General features: G+C 30.3%; 1 protein-coding gene and 1 long non-coding RNA gene across 2 annotated transcripts; both read left to right on the top strand.

The window, feature by feature from the left end:
• Positions 1-2,336: 2,336 nt before the first annotated feature.
• Positions 2,337-2,813, top strand: LOC135923286 (uncharacterized). Its single transcript, XR_010571175.1, has 3 exons — positions 2,337-2,475; positions 2,524-2,634; positions 2,677-2,813. It is a non-coding gene; the product is annotated as an uncharacterized LOC135923286 (long non-coding RNA).
• Positions 2,814-3,102: 289 nt separating this feature from the next.
• Positions 3,103-20,846, top strand: LOC135924069 (uncharacterized). Its single transcript, XM_065459117.1, has 7 exons — positions 3,103-3,292; positions 3,651-3,854; positions 4,478-4,646; positions 6,074-6,191; positions 19,376-19,696; positions 19,898-20,038; positions 20,434-20,846. Exons 1-7 carry the CDS (start codon positions 3,103-3,105, stop codon positions 20,497-20,499), a joined length of 1,209 nt encoding a protein of 402 aa, XP_065315189.1. The 3' UTR covers positions 20,500-20,846.
• The last annotated feature ends 259 nt before the right edge of the window (positions 20,847-21,105 follow it).

A 21,105-nucleotide genomic window follows, 5' to 3' on the forward strand; every position in this document is an offset into this window, starting at 1 on the left:
AAATAAATGTATATCTAATATTTTTTTAATATTCATATTTAAAATACTATTTTTGAAGAGTATTTATATTTAATACACATTATTCGAATAAATTTGTCGGATAATTTTCCCAACCCTGTGTGTTTTCAGAGACGTACCCAATGTGAAGTGGAAGGTTCTCCTTCCTCCTTTGGTAAATTTACAGGATTTTGTAATTATAATTTAAGCTAATAAAAATTATCATCCTACATTAATTTCACACCCTATCCCCCCAAAATTAATATGATGTCATTATAAATAATAAATGAAAAATATAATATAAGTTTTAATAATTTCTTAAAAATAATTGCAATAATATTTATTTACTATTGAAGTGTAAAACTAAAATTATTTTAAAAATTTAAACCTATTAATATTAAAAAATTCAGTCTAAAGTCTCTTAGTAAAATTTACTGCATGTAGGCTACCCTAGGTTTCCCCCTCATAGAAAATTGTGGTTAAATGCCTATGTGTTGTCTACCCTCAAATTATTTATTTATTCATTATAATTATGTAATAAATACATAGAGCATAATAAATATTTTTTTTATATAAAATACTTACTTTTATGTTAGTCAAAATTTGTGAAGACTGGAACTAGATATGTATGATTATATAGTTTTCATGCTGCTTTAATTTTATCATTACTTTTTTTATTTTGGATTACCTTAAAATAATTTTCCCCTGTATATGCTTAGTATTATTTTTCTATTATATCGAATTCTGCATGATTGGATTAGATTATGGCTTCACCTTCTATTATTTCTATTTCTATATCCTTTGTTTGTAAATAGTAACAACAACAAAAAATTTGTCTACTATTAAAAACTTGTATATTAAGTTTTTATTATATATTTCAAAGATTATGTTTAATTATTTATTTATATTAGCGATTTGCAGCGTCTACATGAGCGGGAGGGGTTGGAACAGTTTACATCCTATTTTTTTGAAGGGGGGGGGGGGTAGGGGGTAGACTGCTTTAATGTAGGTAATATAAATTTTTTGGGGGGCTATCTATTAAACTTTTAGATGAAATAGGACAAACTTTATTGCTGTAAAATTTAATACTTTTATCATAGAATTATTATAATACAATTCATCGACCAAATCTATATATTGCAAACAATCATACACATTGTTTTCCAAATAAAACTTTCTGCTATCCTTTTAAATGCAATTTAAAAGGTTTAGTTATTTCAGCAAGCTCATTGCCATAATAATTAATTCATTGTAAATAATGGTAATTGAATTTATTATCTAAAAAATAAATATATTCACAAAATATCGATAGTTGGTAGTAGAGATAGATTAATTCAAGTTATCCTTTATAAATTCTCTGAAAAGAGTATCAAAAAATTAATAAGGTAAAAATAATAATCGAGAATTTTTTAGGGGGGTAGGCAAAGATTTTTGAAGGAGGTTTGCATCCAGTGAAAATATGTCATGTAGACGCGGGCTATTTGCAAAAGTAGGCCCTATTTCTTTGAAAAAAATTGATTTCGGGCTGGATCGGGTCTAATATTTTTTTAAAAAATTTAGGCCGTGTCGGGGCGGGCATCTAAAATTTTGAAAATATCTAAATTTATCTATTTTATATTGCATTTTTTATGTAGTATAAAAATATTTGATTTTATTTATAGAAACTAGGCGCCATATAACATATATATTTTATTTTGAGTAATTATAAATTGATTTCTATATTTAAATAAATTCGCGCCGGGCTGGGTCGGTAAATTTTTTTAAAAAAAGCAAAACTTTCTAAAATAAATTTTGGGTTCGGGCCGGGCTTGAAAAATTAGGCCCGATGCAGATCACTAATTATATTAAGTACTTGCAGGCACCACCCAAAACAGAAAAATGGTATGATTATTGAAATCCAGGTCAAATAGAGTTTAGACATTTTAAAAAATTAAAATCTAGTCAATCTGGATTTCAAAAAATTGAAAATTCGGCAAATATGGGTATTCAGGTCAGGCCAAAAAAGTACATAGATAATTTTTTCCCCAAATCTTTACCAAACCTGAAGTTTCAGCTGGTCTCTAATTTAGCTATTAATATAACATATAATAATAAAGAAGTATCTGTACCTTTGGAAACGAATATAGGTTAAAGTTCATAATGGAATTCTCAATGACAGAGGCACGCATGCTACCCAAACACCGACATTATTTATATTATAATTATAACCCTATGTGATAGTGTCGATCCAACCAAAAAAATGAAAATACAGATATTAAAACGGATATTTGCCACTTTCTAAAATAAACCTATTATTAAATGGACTCACCGGAATTTTACTTCACTCATTAATAACATATGTTCATAGAATTCAAATTTGTTGGCCACTTTTTTTTTAGCTAACAAATGGATATACCTGAAATATTGATATTTGTAGACAACCCCCAAATAACTAATAATATATTAAAAAGGGATTTTATTTTGAGAGTGCACACAAAGGTAATTCTTATACAATTTTAATGGTGATATTGGTTTATATTTAAAAAGACAAGTAGACCTGAATTTGATAGGAGTGAATTTTCTGTTTATCGTCATTACAACGATTTCATTTTATTAAGGGAAACATTTATTCAAAAATTTCCATGTTTAATTTTACCAGTAAATAATACATATAATATTAAAAGTGATACTTATCAATAGCCATTAATGGAAAATAATGTGATTTTGCTTCTCAATATGATACATGATGTTAAAGCCTCTGAATGGATGAAACAGAGATTGTACTGTTTAAATTTTTTCTTAAAGGCTCTTTCAACACATCCTTTGTTATACAAAGAACAACTGTTTATACATTTTTTGACTTATAAAGTAACCAAGAATTATACAATTATATAAGAATTTAAATATAATTAAAATATTTGTTAAAATTATAATTATTTTCTGATAAAACTCTTAGTTTTAATCTAATAATTTTATATTAACTTGCTGCATATTTATTCTAATATAAACAAATAATTAAAATATTTGTTAAAATGAGAATTTTTTTCTGATAAAACTCTTAGTTTTAATCTAATAATTTTATATCAACTAGTTGCATATTTATTCTATTATAATCAAATATTAAAGATGACAAATGAACTAGAAGGTAAAGAATCTTTAAATTCTCTATCACCACTTGATTCAACATTGTCGACAAGTAAAGATAGTGGTTTAATAAAAGAAAATCCTGATGTTCAAAAGGCTATAATTACTTTAGCTGAAACCCATGTTTTGAATTACAATGATAGTTTGAATCAATTATTTGCATCTGATCAAGGTAAATACTATTTCTATTCATTCACTGACTATCTTATCTTAATTTTTGATAAAAATTGTTTTTTTACTAATATTGATAACATGATTTCCAATTATTTTATAAAAATATGATTTTTTGCTCTGAACTAATTGAATCAAATATGAGAATGTGAACAAAGAGCTAACCTTAAAATGACCTTCAGGTTGGTCTGATATTTGTAAATTAGGGTTTAGTCTTTTGATTTGTCCAGTCCTTTGTCATTTTATAAATTTTGCTCCACAATTTTATCAGTCCTTTATTGCCACAATTTTTTTTATCATATTCTTTTTCTATACATATTTTTGACAATTCATAAATAAATTTAAAAATATTATAAAAGATGCTAATCCTAATCCTTCCACTTTGCGAGATAGCAATTATCTACTTAGAAGACTCAACAAAACCTTGAAACAGAGTTCCACTGCCCTTATTTTAAAAGGGAGAAGCACCGAATTTCAAGAGGCCATTCAATACAGCACAAATTTTAGGGATATTTGTCGACGGTTGGATAAAGTGGGTGAACACATATGGTCAGAGTTTACAAGTTAGTTATTATATTTTACCTTTTTTAAAAATAAGAAATGAATGGGAAGGCAAAATGGCACTAATTTTTTAAAATTGGGATTCAAAGCTTGTTTTTACAGGGGTAAGCACAATTGCTAATAATGAGTTTCAATGATATTAGGCGATTTAAATAGAACTGACTTATTGAATTGAGTCTCACATATATCAATTAAGTTTTAATGAACTTAATACCAATATAATAAAATAATAACATCCTTTAAAAATAAATAATGCAATATAGATTTAATAAATTTTAAAATAAAATATTATTTTTTTGTTCACTTTATCAATATATATAGTCTTCAACTAGGAAAGCATGGCGGAGGTTATGATAAAGGAACTTATTAAAGTGGGAGGAGGGGGGGGGGGTAATCATGAGAATGTTATCGTCATTTTTTGTTAATTTTAATTTGGCAGGGAGGTGATTATATTTAGGAGGGGATATGTAATTAAATTTTCTCCATATTTTAGGGAGTAAGATTTTTGAGATGGGGGGGGGGGGGGTAATATTTTCGCGAAAAGTAATATTCTCATTGACTTATGGAGATGTAGAAAGTCTCTGTTTCAACTAATTAACCTAAAAATTCGTCCTACCAAATACAGGTTACAACAAAATACAACGCTCTTATATAGCCTTTCAAGATTCCACTTGGCTCAATTTTGAAATTTCCTTAACGGATTTGATAAAACGCGAAACTCAATGCAACTCTCGTTTGGCACAAACGCTGGACGAATGGTTACCCAGATACAAGAATTCCCACTTATTCATCAAGTGCTTTGCTATTGATTCTTTTTACAAAAAAAAATTGAAGAGAAAAATAATCTGTTTAAAATATTATATTATTTTAAAAGTAGTTGAAATGTGTTTATGTTGAAAATTTGTTATGAAAATATCTTGAAAAACTGGGTTTTTATAAGAAAAATATTTAAATTAAATACTTTTTTATGAGCAGTAAATAATAAACTAAATTATTTTATATCGTCCTATAATAGAATATTATATAATTTATTCCATATGGTTACTTGACCAACATATTTTCATAAATTATTTTTCTCATCGTCTTCATCGGCGAGGCCGGTCTTTGTTTTCACCCCATTCACCAAATTTCGTAAAGTAATTTCCCGTCAGCTCATCCGTAAGTAAATTTTATACACCTCGATCTCCGATTTATTTTAACTCATCTTAATTCCCATTCCACCCGAAGTAATGAATTATTCCTTATCTCTATTCATATAATTCAATCGTTACCCTGCATTCACACTACAAATTCGTGGCCCTGACTGTGAACGCAGGGTTAATATAGCTCGTTACTATTTTCGTCCTTTTATATTTTTCTGTTATATCAACAAAATCAATCTACATTCGCTACCTTGTAAAATAAAAATAATTAATACACAAAATTCAAAAAAATTTATTCTTCTTTTAATTGTTGCCTCTATAATTCCTTTTTTTTTCTCGTTCAGAAATCAATAATGTTTTTTTCTCTCTCGCCAAAGTCTTTGGATTTAATATTCCAACTTGCCGCATATTTTTTTTTATTAACAATCCATTTCACTCGACTCCATTTTGTCACCGACGACAGCACCATTTACATTATTACTACACCGTCCTTTTCCTACTTCATTCTCGTGATGCTCATTTCTTCTCCTCTTGGATTTATCACACCGCCCTTGCTTCTTCACCCATACATTCATTCTCCTCTACGTTAATATTCAATATGGTTTTATTCCGAAGAAGCCATTTACTTTATAATACCTCTTCTCATCCTGTCTCAATCCCTTGCAATAATTTTTCTCAGCTCTTTACTATCAACTCGTCATAATGTGCCATCTCTCTTAATTCGTCATAATGTATTATCCCTCTAATTCGTCACTTTAAACCAATACATACAGATATACTACGTTTTACCAACTAAATTCCATATTACTCCAAAATAAAAATATATATCATCTCTTTACTCGACTATTGACAACCTTAAGCACATTCCTATCACAATATCGTTAAAAATGAAAGAATTACTTTGGTCAGGTGATAATAAGATATTGCTGCATATTTATCCACCCCCCCCCCCACCCCTATGTTAATTAGAGGCCAAATGCCGTTTTCTGTTTATAGATGTATTTATTTTTTTTGTAAATATATTTATATTAGTGACTTTTTACTTTTACCTTAATTTACAATATTTAAAAATAAATAAGAAATTACGCGTTGTATTACGACTCATTGAGGGAAGGCATGTGTAACAGGGACGAGTTTCAAGTCGAATTGGAATTAACCAAGGACGAATACGAAGCCAGAAAAAGAGAAATTGCGAAGGTTAGTTTGATTCAAGCTACTTATTCATTATAAAATGAAATTATCCTTGAATTTTGACAATCGCGTTTTCCCGACACTATCATAAGATTCAAAATTGGTCAAATTTAAAAAAATGAATTCCCTGTTTTCTCTATTTTTTTTTATTTGGGTAAATTGTAAAAATTAGATGGATAGAAAAAAGAAAAAGAAGGCAGAAAGAAGTCATTTTTAGCGGTTTTTCTATTTTATTATTTTTTACTTTCACCCCGTCGTTTTTTATATTACTTTTATTCATTTATTTTTCTTCCACGTTGCGATTCAATATAACTGACATCTAAATGTAAATTTTCATATACCTATAGGTGTCAAATTACGAATATTTTCTTTATTTTTAGGAATCAATTCCTGATGCTCAATTGCATCACTAGGGCATATTTTTTTGAAAATGACCTTTTTTTTAGCTAACAATTTCAAAATGATATTTTAGGTATTTTGAAAAAAAAAAAATTTGGATTTTTCAGGAAAATTAGCTCCTTTGCGCTCCCCTCCCTTTCCAGTCCCGCACATATTTATTTATATAAATACATTATTATTAGTGTTATACACCATTATTGTTTATTTTCGTATTTATCTTGTATTGGAAAGTTGTACCCAAATTTATTCAAGATAATCTATATACTTTGTTTTTAATACATCCTGCAATCATGGTTGGTCAACTAAGATCCCAACAAAATCAACCACAGGATGGGGTACCTAGTCAGCCCCCACCGAATTTACTCACACCAGATAATTCGGTCAACCTACCAGCAGATGGAGCTGCGGCGATCACCTTAGCAATACAGCAGATCCAACAAATGGAAACCATGTCTACCCGTATGTTAAACTTGGAGACGAGCGGAAGAAGACGATCGCCCTCGGCTAGAAGTAACTATACATCTACGCCATTTCTGGACCAAATATCCAGACGAAGTAGAGCGCCATCACCAGCCCCCCTACCAACAATCAAGGCGCCATTAACTGCTGAGGAAAGGGTAGCCAAACTAACAAGAGTCTGGACAGGCGTATCAACAGACCTCCTCGAGCCCAGATGCAAGGCTAGCGAAAGAGACCGCCACGAACTCAAGCACCTCAAAGAAGTCGTAGACCTAATCTCGGTAAACACAGAGGCAGGAATCATCGACTCAATAACCAGAAGGGTTCGCATACTGGGCCTGGCAATACACTGGGGCTGGGACACAGCCCGGCTCAACGATACCTCCTACCAAGAAAAGTTTTTAGATTCAGAGGAAATCAAATTAGCCAATGAGCCCTTTCGGAGCAGGGGCCGCGCAGGCCCCTCTACGTCTTACAGGCGGCGCCCGGAAAGAAAGGAAGCGCCCACCACCAGGGGTAAGAAAAGGAAATAGAAATGATACCGTAAACAACAACCTATTTCTCCCTTCTACGCTACCTACTATCCTCCCCTTACCCCCCAATACCCAAAGGCTCTTATTAGGGCCACCCAATACCCAACAGCCCTTTTTAGGGCTACCTACACATGAAACTACGGGGATCATGTGCCCGGACAACGGTCCACCGGTCCTAAGAGGAGACGCAGCTCAATTTCCAGATTGGCTAAAAAGGGTAAATCTTTACCTAAGGGAATTGAGGCATCAGCTGTTTTCTCCTGATGAAGGCATTAGCTCGGATGACGAAAATAACGATAATAACGTCCATTCCCCGTCGGTCCCCGAGCAAATACCTGCCAATCAACCTGCTAGATCGGACTCCGATATTCCATCGTTTCGTTCTGAAGATTCAGGAATCCCCGAATGGTGGATGCCCAACACGTCAACCATGACATGGGAATCTAGCAGTGGTGGCGACCCCGAAGCTACGTCCATCATTTCCGGACTTGAAGACGCAAACTTCAGCGATGGAGGTGATTCTGGTATGCCCCAGATAGGGTCAACAGCAATTCCCAACGTGCCAGGTATTTTGAATGGAATAACTGGGGTGAACGCATGCGACTTTTACGGACGAACAGCTAATTAACAGCCCACAACTTGACATTAGCAGGGCAAGGCTGACTCCCGGTCCACTAATGTCAAATTTCACAAGACGCGTAGCCGCCGTGGCTTTAGACCTAGACTAGATGCCCTAAGGATAAACAACAACGAGGGCCACTACTTCACACATAGGAATAGCCACGCCATCTCCGAACGATACTACGGAATCGTTCAACAAATGATAGCCGCCGATATTGTTATAGAAACAGATAGCAGCCAAATCTGCTCGCCACTATACGTTATCCCTAAGGCAAACGGCACGCCGAGAGTCATCACCGACTTCTCTGAGACATCAAAGAACTTTTTACACTCCCCGTTCAAGCTAAAATCCATTCCCTTGATGTCCATCAAGCTAAACGAAGCTAAATATGCATGCAAAATAGATATTAAATCCGCATTTTTCTCGATACAGCTAGCCGAACTAGTGCGAAAGTTCTTCGGATTCAAAATACATGGAACATACTACGCATACAAAGTCCTCCCGATGGGTGCATCATTCAGCCCGTACTGCCTCCAGTCCATTATCCTAGACGCATGTGCAAAAACAGTAAGACGAGCCAGCTACAACGTATACTTAGATGATATACTAATATACGGGGATAATGAAAACGATGTGAAGTGGTCCACTAGATCACTCAGATGCACTCTGGAAGGCTGGGGCCTAGAAATATCCCAGGGAAAATCTGTATTAGACCCTACACCGTTTATAACATACCTGGGAGTGCCCATAAACCTGGAAAATAAAACCTTAAATGCAGACAACACCACGCGAAGGAGACTGATGCGATGCCTTTCAATATTCAGGAGACATTCATATCAACACCTGGAAATAGGCAGAACTCTAGCAGCAAAAGTGTTAGGAGTCATAAACCACTTCGCTTACACGATCACCGGCATGTCTAGACTCTTCTCGCCCTACTACATTACCCTGATGGAAGGGCAACTAGCCCCGCTGGTTGACACATACCTGGCATTTAGAAAAGCCGAAGTCATAATCACGGCCCTTGATTTCCTCTGAATCTAAAAACTTTTCTTGGTAGGAGGTATCGTTGAGCCGGGCTGTGTCCCAGCCCCAGTGTATTGCCAGGCCCAGTATGCGAACCCTTCTGGTTATTGAGTCGATGATTCCTTCCTCTGAGTTTACCGAGATTAGGTCTACGACTTCTTTGAGGTGCTTGAGTTCGTGGCGGTCTCTTTCGCTAGCCTTGCATCTGGGCTCGAGGAGGTCTGTTGATACGCCTGTCCAGACTCTTGTTAGTTTGGCTACCCTTTCCTCAGCAGTTAATGGCGCCTTGATTGTTGGTAGGGGGGCTGGTGATGGCGCTCTACTTCGTCTGGATATTTGGTCCAGAAATGGCGTAGATGTATAGTTACTTCTAGCCGAGGGCGATCGTCTTCTTCCGCTCGTCTCCAAGTTTAACATACGGGTAGACATGGTTTCCATTTGTTGGGAGATCTGCTGTATTGCTAAGGTGATCGCCGCAGCTCCATCTGCTGGTAGGTTGACCGAATTATCTGGTGTGAGTAAATTCGGTGGGGGCTGACTAGGCACCCCATCCTGTGGTTGATTTTGTTGGGATCTTAGTTGACCAACCATGATTGCAGGATGTAGTAAAAACAAAGTATATAGATTATCTTGAATAAATTTGGGTACAACTTTCCAATACAAGATAAATACGAAAATAAACAATAATGGTGTATAACACTAATAATAATGTATTTATATAAATAAATATGTGCGGATGAATCGTTCTATTTGTGTTCAATATTGTATTCTTTGGTTTTGATTTGAGGTTATTGCCTTGTTATAGTTCCGAGCTATGAATGCTCAGTTGTTCTAGGTCACAGGTAATGGTTGTTGATCCTAATGATAGGTTTGATATTAGCGACGGTGTTTCGATTGTTGAATTATTTCCGAATAGGGAGGTTTCTTCGTCGTGCAGCATTATTTGTCCCGAGAGCTGCGGGCCTTTGAAGAGGTTTCGATTGCTAGTATCCCCTATCCAGGTTCTTGATGGCTATAAACTTTATATATTTTAATAACCTTTGAAATTTATATTTTCTTAATTTCTTTTAAATTTATTTAATGACCTTTGAAATTTATATTTTCTTAATTTCTTTTAAATTTATTTAATGATTTTTTTTTCTTTTTGTGAAATATATTTTGTGCGACCTTTAAAAAAAGATATCGTATTTGTATATGTAAAACGTTAAAATAACTTTTCTTAAAGTAACCTTAAAACAAATTGTAAGTTGTAACTTTTCTTAAAGTAACCTTAAAACAAGTTGTAAATTGTATATATTAGTATTAAAATAATAATATATATAGTTGTAAATTTTTTTTAGTAGAGATAGAAATAAAAGATTTTAAAAATGAATTTTAAATAATATCAGTCTTGCCTCTCCTGCCTTCTATGTAATCAAAATGGTGGCAGCATACTTATTAATCATTACATTACCTATTAAAACAATTATAAAAAGAATTTTTGACAATAATAAGAGAGATTTTTCATATACATTACATGAATCAAAGACTATAATTATGATACGATATGATAGATTGGATGACATGCAAAGCTTATGAACTTATAAACGGAAAGGAGTAATTGATACGAATGGGAGATAGTTTACACTAAAGGCTAAAAGATATCAGAGACACTAAAGAAATTATCAACATTAATCGTATTGTATTTGTATAAATATATATAACAAATTATAGTTATAAATATTGATGTAACATAATAAAATATAATGAAACCTCTAGTTAACGTAAAAAATACTATAATTGAATGCCCTATTTTTAATAATAATGTTGAGGTTTTTTTAATTTGATAAAATATTTAAGGATCCGCAATATACCGATGTAGAAAAAGCTTACGCATTCACGCAAAAGTTACCTGATGATCTTTACCTTAGACTAGAAGCAATATGCACTCCTACAGAATTTTGCAATCCATCAATCGTACTTGAGAGATTCAAACTATTACAGCCAGACAATTCGAATATAGCGTATCTAAAATAATTTAATGAAGTAGTACAAGATGAGGACTAAATGGGATTTAATCAAACCAAGGAAGAAAAAGAAAATAAATTAAAGAGGAAAATATCGGACAATAGAGATATAGATGTAGGAGAGAAAATTTGTCCTCATTGTTCTTGAAAACATCAATTTGCTAGGTATCATCTTTGTTGTATCATTAGGCGTGTTTCTATAATTGAACAAAAATTTTTCCAACGCAATGTCCACATCTATTTTCTTGTTGTTTTCCATATTCCTTTTCATGCTCATTTTCATCGTTCTTATCAAGCGTTCACATTGCCCATTTGATTGTTGATGATGCGGTGCTGTGAGAAAATAATTTAAATAAATGGCTGGTAAAATTAGTACCATTGTCCGTAACTATTTTGTGTGATATTCCAAATAAACTAACGATTCTCATTAATTCTTTTATCGTAGATTCAGTCGTTAAGTTTTTCATCCGTGTTATTATTGGAAATTTTCTATATGCATCCATAAATACCATAAAATTGTCATTTTCAATATTTGCAAAGTCTATATGCACTCTTTCAAAAATCTTAGTTGCTTCCTCCAATGTGTTTTGTATGTTATGTGGGTTATCCGCGTATTTATTGCATGAATCACAATTTTTCACCTCTTGATCTATTTCTGTATTTATACCAGGCCACCACAAGTAATCTCTTGCTAACAATTTCGTTTTGCCTGCTCCTAGATGTCCTTTGTGTAATTCACGTAAGATCTCCTTTCTCATGTTCATCGGTATTATTATTCTGTTTCCCTTAAAAAGACAATCTTTCACCAAACTTAATTCTATCTCCATATTTTTGTATGTTTTATTTTTAATCGGGTTGTTTTTCCTAATATTATCAATTATTTCAATTAATTCTTCACCCTTATTTGTTTCTTTAACTATTCTATTGAAGTTTATTGGGATGTCCCATAATTTGTCATCAATTTTTTTTATCTTCTATATTCTTTATCGCATTTTCTGTATTTGTCAATGGTAATATTGATAAACAATCTGGCACCAAGTTCTGTTTCCCCGGTCTATGTATTATTGTGTAATCATAAGCTCCCATTGCTAAATTCCACTTTTGTAAACGCATTGATATTGAAGTATTCTCTTTGAGTGTTTTTGAAAACAAATGTATTAGCAGTTTGTGATCTGTTATTATCGTAAATTTTGTCCCAATCAAATATTCTTGAAATTTTTTCACAGGATAGCTTATAGATAGAGCCTCTCTTTCAATGTTATATAATTTGTTTCGGCTTTTAATAAAGTTATCGACGCAAATGCTATAGGTTTTTCTTTACCATCGCCTTCAATGTGAAATAATACTGCACCTAATTTTTTTTTCGAAGTGTCAGTACCAATTCCTATAGGCAATATAGGATTGTAAAAATTTAAAGTTGGCGGACTACTAATCAACGTTTTCAAATCATCAAAACTCTTCTGATATCCATCTTCCCATATCCACTTCTCTTTGTTTACAATCTTGTACAGCGGGTCTGCTAAGTCTGCAAAGTTACACAAAAATTTTCTGTAATAACTGGCCATGCCTAAAAATGTTGCTAATTCCTCTTTTGTTGTTGGTTTTGGCATGTTTGTAATGGCTTTGATTTTGTCTTCATTCGGATGTATGCCTCATCTATATCATGTCCCAAAAATCTTATCTCATTCTTCATAAACACACTCTTGTTGAAATTCGGTGTCAGTCCATATTTTGTTATTTTGTCAAAAACATTTTTTATATTTTTCAGATGTAATGTATCATTATCGCCAGTTATCAATAAATCATCTATATAAAATATGACATCTTTCATATTTCCGAAAATTTTATCCATGGTACATTGAAAAATTGCTGATGACGTTTTCAAACCAAAAGGTAATCTCGTGAATCTATAATAACCTTTGTGCGTTGATATGGTAAGTAAATCTCTAGATTCTTTAAGTATTGATATTTGAAGAAACGCGGTTTTAAAGTCAATTTTCGTAAATTTTTTTCCTTTGACAATTTTGAAATTAAATCATTAATACGTGGTATCGGATATTTAAAGTTCTCTAATAGTATTTTTAAAATCAGCACATAGTCTTAGTGATCCATCACTTTCATAAACTGGAGTGAGTGGACTTGCCCATCGTACTTCATCCACCGGTTCTATTATCTTATCATCAATCCATTTTTGTAATTCTTTTGTTATTAACTCAAGTCTTTTATATGGAACGCGTCTTGGTGGTATAATCTTTGGTTTAGCATCTTGTCTCAAATGTAATTTAACATCACTACGATATATAGGTTTTTTATTAATTTTTGAATTGCATTCTTTTATTAATTTTTCTATCGTATCATTATTACTTTCCTAGATTAGATTCACAAATTTATTAAGTATGTTTCCTAAAACTTTTATCCACGTCCTTCCCAGAAGTGCACTCTTGTCACTTTCGACTACATACGCATCTAAGTTTTGAGTTTTGTCTTCATATCTCACTTTTATTTACCTTAATTCTTTTCCCATCATAGCCAGTCAGTTTCGTGTCCGATTTATTTAAGACTTTAATTCCTATCTTGCAATATTAATCGGCAATATCGAAAATCGTGACCCGGTATCGATCTGCATGTCTATCGGTATATCGTTAAGGTATATCGTAACTTAGTAAGCATCATTTGCCCTGTCATCATCTTCCATATTATTCACATCAATGTTAAATAAACTGTGTTCCTTTTTATCATTATTTTCCTCCTTTATTTCTTCTATATCGACGGTATTTATATTATTCGAATATCTGGATAGATTATTATTATTGTCTCTATATCTATTGTTGTATGACTGATTATTGTTATGATTATTATTGTATCTTGGTATGTATCTTGATTCGTTTTGATGTCTATAATCTCTATAATTATTTTCATTATATTTGTAATTATCATTATTATTATATCTATAGTTATTGTAGTTATTATTATAATTATTTTTATTGTTAAATCTTATAAAATTATTATACGGTCTTGGCCCATTATACCCCCTATTATTATCATAAACTCTAGGATTATAAATATTCTGATATCTTGGCTCATAATTATTTGCATGTCTCGAATTAAAATTGTTTTGAAAACGAGGATTGAAATTATTCTCTTGATAATTATTTCTTTGATAACTGTCGTATCTAGGCCTCCATTGATTTCTATATACGTAATTCGTCTGTGCATCTACCCCTCTATTTTGATCATCGTATTTTATCATTCTTCTATCCGTATCCGCTTAATTGTCTTTCTGCATTTCTATTTGTTTTATTTCAGTTGTGTCTCCTATTTTTATATTATCAATTTTATTAATTATTTTGTCATAAGCTTCTTCTTCCTCAATCTCCTTTCCTATTTTTATTATCTCATGAATATCTAAACTTTCTACATGTTAAATTTTCTGACGTATTTCTTTATTGGTTGAAAATATTTTTATTCTCTCTATTGCTCTACTATAATTACTAAATTTGCATTTATTACTTAACAAACATAATCTGGTTACCCAATTACTGAATGTTTCATTTTTTGTACTGCTTCACTAATTTCTTTTAGATACGCTATATTCGAATTGTCTGGCTGTAATAGTTTGAATCTCTCAAGTACGATTGATGGATTGCAAAATTCTGTAAGAGTGCATATTGCTTCTAGTCTAAGGTAAAGATCATCAGGTAACTTTTGCGTGAATGCGTAAGCTTTTTCTACATCGGTATATTGCGGATCCTTAAATGTATTATCTTTTTTTTAAAAAACCTCAACATTATTATTAAAAATAGGGCATTCAATTATAGTATTTTTTACGTTAACTAGAGGTTTCATTATATTTTATTATGTTACATCAATATAACTATAATTTATTATATATATTTATACAAATACAATACGATTAATGTTGATAATTTTTTTAGTGTCTCTGATATCTTTTAGCCTTTAGTGTAAACAATCTCCCATTCGTATCAATGTACTCCTTTCCGTTTATAAGTTCATAAGCTTGTTGCATGTCATCCAATCTATCATATCGTATCATAATTATAGTCTTAGATTCAAATGTATAAGAAAAATCTCTTTTATTATTGTTAAAAATCTTTTTATAATTGTTTCCATAGATAATGTAATGATTAATAAGTATGCTGCCACCATTTTGATTACATCGAAGGCAGGAGAGGCAAGACTGATATTATTTAAAATTCATTTTTAAAATCTTTTATTTCTATCGCTACTAAAAAAATTTTACAACTATATATATTATTATTTTAATACTATTTACATATATACAATTTACAATTTGTTTTAAGGTTACTTTAAGAAAAGTTACAATTTACAATTTGTTTTAAGGTTACTTTAAGAAAAGTTATTTTAACGTTTTACATATACAAATACGATATCTTTTTTTAAAGGTCGCACTAAATATATTTCACAAAAAGAAAAAAAGGTCATTAAATAAATTTAAAAGAAATTAAGAAAATATAAATTTCAAAGGTTATTAAAATATATAAAGTTTATGCAAAATTTATATATTAACATTTCCCTCTTTTTTAAATGTCTTCTTTCCTCAGTTTCTCATCTTCACTTCCAGACATTTTTTTCTCAATTGCTCCATTAGTCATTTGTTTGTATATCTTTAGATTGTTTGTTTGACCATCTGATTATCGTTGGTTGCACGTCGTTGGTTGAACATTGCTTGTTGATTTGCTGTTTGTATTGATCATCCCATTTCTCTTTAAAATTTTTATATATATTTTTTTACAAAATTTTTATATTTAAAAATTGTCAAATACAACTAATTTATCAAGTTATTTATTCGTAATCAGTTCTATTTTTTATGGAACTTCTTCAGACGTCTGTCGTTAAATCAGAAAAAATTTTGGGGAAACGTGCGAAAACCTCTGGATAGCAATAGCTATCCTTATGACGAATTATGTGTTTTTTAAATTAAATCAATTGCTCCAGATGATTAGAACTCCTCCACCCTCTCATTTTTGTTTTATTAACTTTCTTTAATCCTTATATTTCTCTTTTATTATTTTAATACTCAATACAGAGACAGGCATAAGTACCACGGTTATTGAAAATTATTTCTAATAGGCTTGGGCTAGGGAGCTTGAATTTTTTAAATTTAAATTTGGATTATTTAAATTACTTGCTAACTTAAAAAGATATTGCAATTTTCCTAATAATAAATTTTTTTTATTTCAAACAAAAAGATTGATAAAAAAAAACTGGAATATTGTTGATTTTCATTAAATACAATAAATAAAATTTTTGATATGAGAGCCGGGCTTAGGCTGGGCTTGGGAATTTTTTTAAAATATTAATTATGGATCAGGCCTAATTAGGCCTACAAAAAAACGAATCGAATAATTGCGCTATTCGTATTCGTACGAATAATAAAATCATTATTCGTTTCGATTCGTCCAATATTCGATTCGATTCGAAAATTTTTATAAAGCTTATAAAAAATTATAAACAGATATAATGTTTTAAGATGACATTTTTAAGGATTCTCTCAACAACAATTTACAGGAAATAAACGAAATAAAACCAAATGATTTCATATAACGTTATCCAAACAAATTGGCAAAAAACGTCCAATTTATAGATTAGAATTGCTTATAAAAAATATTTAAATTATTTCTTCAATCTAATATACAAATTTTATTAAAATATTCTGAAAATATACTATAATTTCATTTTATAAACATCAAAATATAATACACAAAAAATATAATTGTAGTATATCTGAATTTGTAATAACCAATTTTTTAAACATAACGTCTTTCTTATAGTATCCTCTTTCAGAGACATCATATTCTTAAGTTCCTGGCAGATAAATAACTAAATTTTCTTGACTAGTTCTTATTCTTTGATTAGGAAAATTCTTTTCCCATTTAGTAACCTTATTTTTTATCAAATTTTAAAGTAAATCATCTAATTCAGATAGTGTATCATAATCACTATCATTAAATCTTCATCACTATTAATTACATTGCCACAATCACTAACAATAATATTTTGATTTTAATTGCAGTGGCTTAGCCAGGAATCTTAACACCAAAAATGATTAAATAAAGAGAAAGTATCAAAATAAAATAATTATATTTTTGTTTACTTTGGGTTTGGGGCTTTTCCTTTTCTTCCATTAAAATTTGACAGCAATTAATATAAGTTATGGATTTGATAAAGATAATAGGAAATAAAATAAAATGAAATGATATCCACTAGGAATATTTAATTACTTCTTTTTTTATTATACTTACAACAATTTACAAATACAAATAAAATATTTGCGAATACGAATATTTATATATAAATAATTTCGAATAATACGAATAATTTTCCTCATTATTCATATTCGATTCGAAATTTCGAATCGAATAATTGTGCTATTCGTATTCGTAAAATACGAATCGAATCGAATTTCGAATAACAAATAATTCGTTTTAGGCCTAGGCCTAAGCCTAAATTTTTTTTAGTGCGGAGCTCAAGCTGGGCCTCAAAATTGAAGGTCTCTGATTCATTGCCATTTTTTTTGGTTTTGTTACGTTTGTATTTAAAATATACAATTTTCTTATGTTCATTTAAATTTGGATTAGTTACTAATTTTTTTATCTGTAGAAATAAATTTATAAAATTTATTAGAAATTTCTATCATAATATTTAAAACACTGTAATATTAATAATACAATTTCATAATTGTGATCCCCAAAACCTATAAGTTTTTAAAAAAATCTAGACAAAAAGATCGGCTTTTCGCCAATGCAACTAAAGAATTTTTAGATATAATTATGGTTTCTTTTTGGGGAAGACAATTATGAAAATGTATTTTTAATTTCTAAAATTAAAATCAATTAAAAATAATATCTATAGAACAATTATGACAAATTTCTATATAAAAAAATACGACTTAAGCTTTAAAAAATATCGTCTAATTGAAAATACATCGATTCCTATTGATATACATTTTTTGGTCAATGATTAAAGACAAATAGAATCTATATCTGAATTGGTATCATGGATTAACAAATATAAATGTTTTGCCGAATTTCGCCATATAACTACGTACAGGCTAAGAGGGCTTTCATGTTTTATAGTAAAATATTGTATTAAATTATGATGGAGGAGAGAATTAAAAAAAAAGAGATAATAAATATTTACTTTATCATTACAAAGTTTTTGAATTTTTTAAATAAATACTTGAATGATGCGCTAAATTAACTCTAGCCAAGTTGTCGCACTACCGTAGAAGAGTTTTGGAATTAATATATCGATGTGTACCTATAATATATTGATTTCAGCTCTAGACCGCAGAGAATTCGTGCTGCAAGACGCGAAACTATCAATAATAAGTTTAGTTCAAAGCCTGAGGGAGTTAATTATTCGGATCATCATATCATTTCAAATTTTAAGGAATTTAGTGTAATCCATAAATCTTTAAAAGAAAAAAAAGCAAGATAAGAGTTTCTTTTTTTTATTTAAAGATGGTAGATATCATTTTCGAGATTTTAGAAAATAAGGAGAATCTTCCAAAACTCTTTATTTTTAAACTAAATCCTTCCAGGATGGGGTAAAGATGAAGACGAAGAAAATTTAATATGAATCTATATAATTTCTTTCCTTTTTCGTTTATTGCAATAGTTAGGTTTTTTTAAATTGACAACTTTTTCTTTTAGACGAAAAATTATTATTATTATAATAGGTGACCTCATTTATATGTCAAAAATATACATACCTACTATTTCGTATTTTTTAGTTGTAGGAGTTTAGCAATTTTGAAAAATAGGTTCACAACAGATCTGACCGCTGGAATTTATTCTTTTATATGCAGTTATGTTACAGCACATTTATAAATTTAAATTTTAACCTGGCATTAGATGAAATAAAATGTTTTAAAAATAATAAATATTTTTATTATATTTTACTTCTATCTTTTAATATTGGTCTTCGTTCCGGTAACATTCGCTAATGTTACATTACAACTCTAATTTGTGTCACAGAGCGAAGCCAAATTTAATCCAAAATTCTTTTTAAGATTAAATCTTTTAACCACCCCACTCATGACCGAATCAGGGGACATGATGAATCACACATATTTGTATTTTTTTTAAAAAAAATCTTCAGAAAATGGGAAATTATGCTCGGAATCAACGATTGAAAGATTTGCTCTCCGGCCTCAACTTCAAAACTCTTTTAAACAAGTGCGATAATTGTGACAACAACGTTTCTAATAATAATACCGATTCCAAAGCCGACAGTAATGATGGGATTTGTAAGGAAAGTGCAGAATACAAAAATGGCGTGAAATCGATAAATATGGGCCATGATAAATTATCCGGTGATAAGAATATTGACGCGTTACGCGCTGCCGAGAGAGATTCTATGATCCTCAAGGATTTTAATCGAGCCAGATCGCAGATGCACATGAGCGCATTGGAGAGAGAAGTATTAAAAAAATTTAAAATTTTGATTAGCGTCGTTAAACAAAATTTCATGGTGACACTTATTATTTTCAAAATGGTCAGTATAATAATATTTAAAATATAATTGAAAATGGAATTAGAAATGCAATTGTATACGGGTGGTATCTAAATATTGTTTTTAAAAAAATGATATTCTTGATTATTATGATATATCACGGATTAGATTGAACGCAATCAATTAGCTTCCGCAAAAGCCGATTCACAATTCCTAGAAGATTTCAAAGTGTTTCGCTGCAACCTTGTCAAGGATATGAAAGCGTATTTCGTTGATTTAGCGGATTTGTATATTGATTTATATTCTCAGGTATATAAGTTATAGGTTACTACCCCTCCCCCCTTTTATCAAATGATATCAAAGACTATTTTCTTTTACCACTATAACAAAAAAACGTGTTTTTAGCCTCTTCACAGTCTTTTTAAAAAGTTTTATACCTTTTGTTTTTCTCTGAGATAACATCGGCTTATCCATTTTTTTAAATTGTTCAAGAGAGCATTTAAAAAAAGTATTTATTGTATTTTAGATAGGATATCACAATTGCAACAATAATTCGAATTAAGGATCACTCTAAATTATATTTAATTTTTATTGTGGATGTATAAGAATATACGTATTGAAGAATTTATTTATCGAAAAAATAGTGGATGACCCTATAATTTTAATTCATATGACCATTTTATTTTAATATACTCGTATATCAGAACGTTAAAGCCTGGAAAGCTTGTGTGGAGGAAGAAGCGGCTCATTCGATTCTTAACAAAAACTGAAAACAAAACAACGAAAATATTCACTATTTTTTTTTAGAAAAAAACCCTTTTTAAGATATAAAAACGTGGGATATTTTAGTCTACACCTTCCTCCCCTCCCCCCTCCCCATTTTTTATTTTTGAACAATCAGTTTAATTGAATAAGTTTTGAATTGTTTTATATAAATTATATTTATTTTTTTTATTATAATATGATCGGTATTTTATTTTAATTTATTAGACAATCTATTGATTATTAATACTGATAAATGATAATATATAATATTTTCTTTTATAAATTAATTTTTTTTATATCCACAAATAAGGAGGTTTAAAAGGAAGAATAGTTATTTATTTATACTATATTATAACAAAATAAATTATTAAAAAAATTTTTTTTATACGGATTCAAAACAGATTAAAAGAAAAATAAAGTAATAAAAAAAGGATATTGAACAAAGTTTGTTCGTTCTATTTGGCTTATAAAGCTGAAATTGGATGTTAATAGAGAAGTTTGATCATATTTGTTGAGTTAATTTTCGATTAAAAATGTTTAAATTAATTATATTAAACAAATAAGATGTATTATTTTTGATAATATAAAGTAGCCAAATTTGAATACTGGTC

This window comes from Gordionus sp. m RMFG-2023, chromosome 2 (assembly GCF_954871325.1).
Source record: "Gordionus sp. m RMFG-2023 chromosome 2, tfGorSpeb1-WG-v2, whole genome shotgun sequence".
In the NCBI taxonomy this organism is placed as follows: Eukaryota; Metazoa; Nematomorpha; class Gordioida; order Chordodea; family Parachordodidae; genus Gordionus; species Gordionus sp. m RMFG-2023.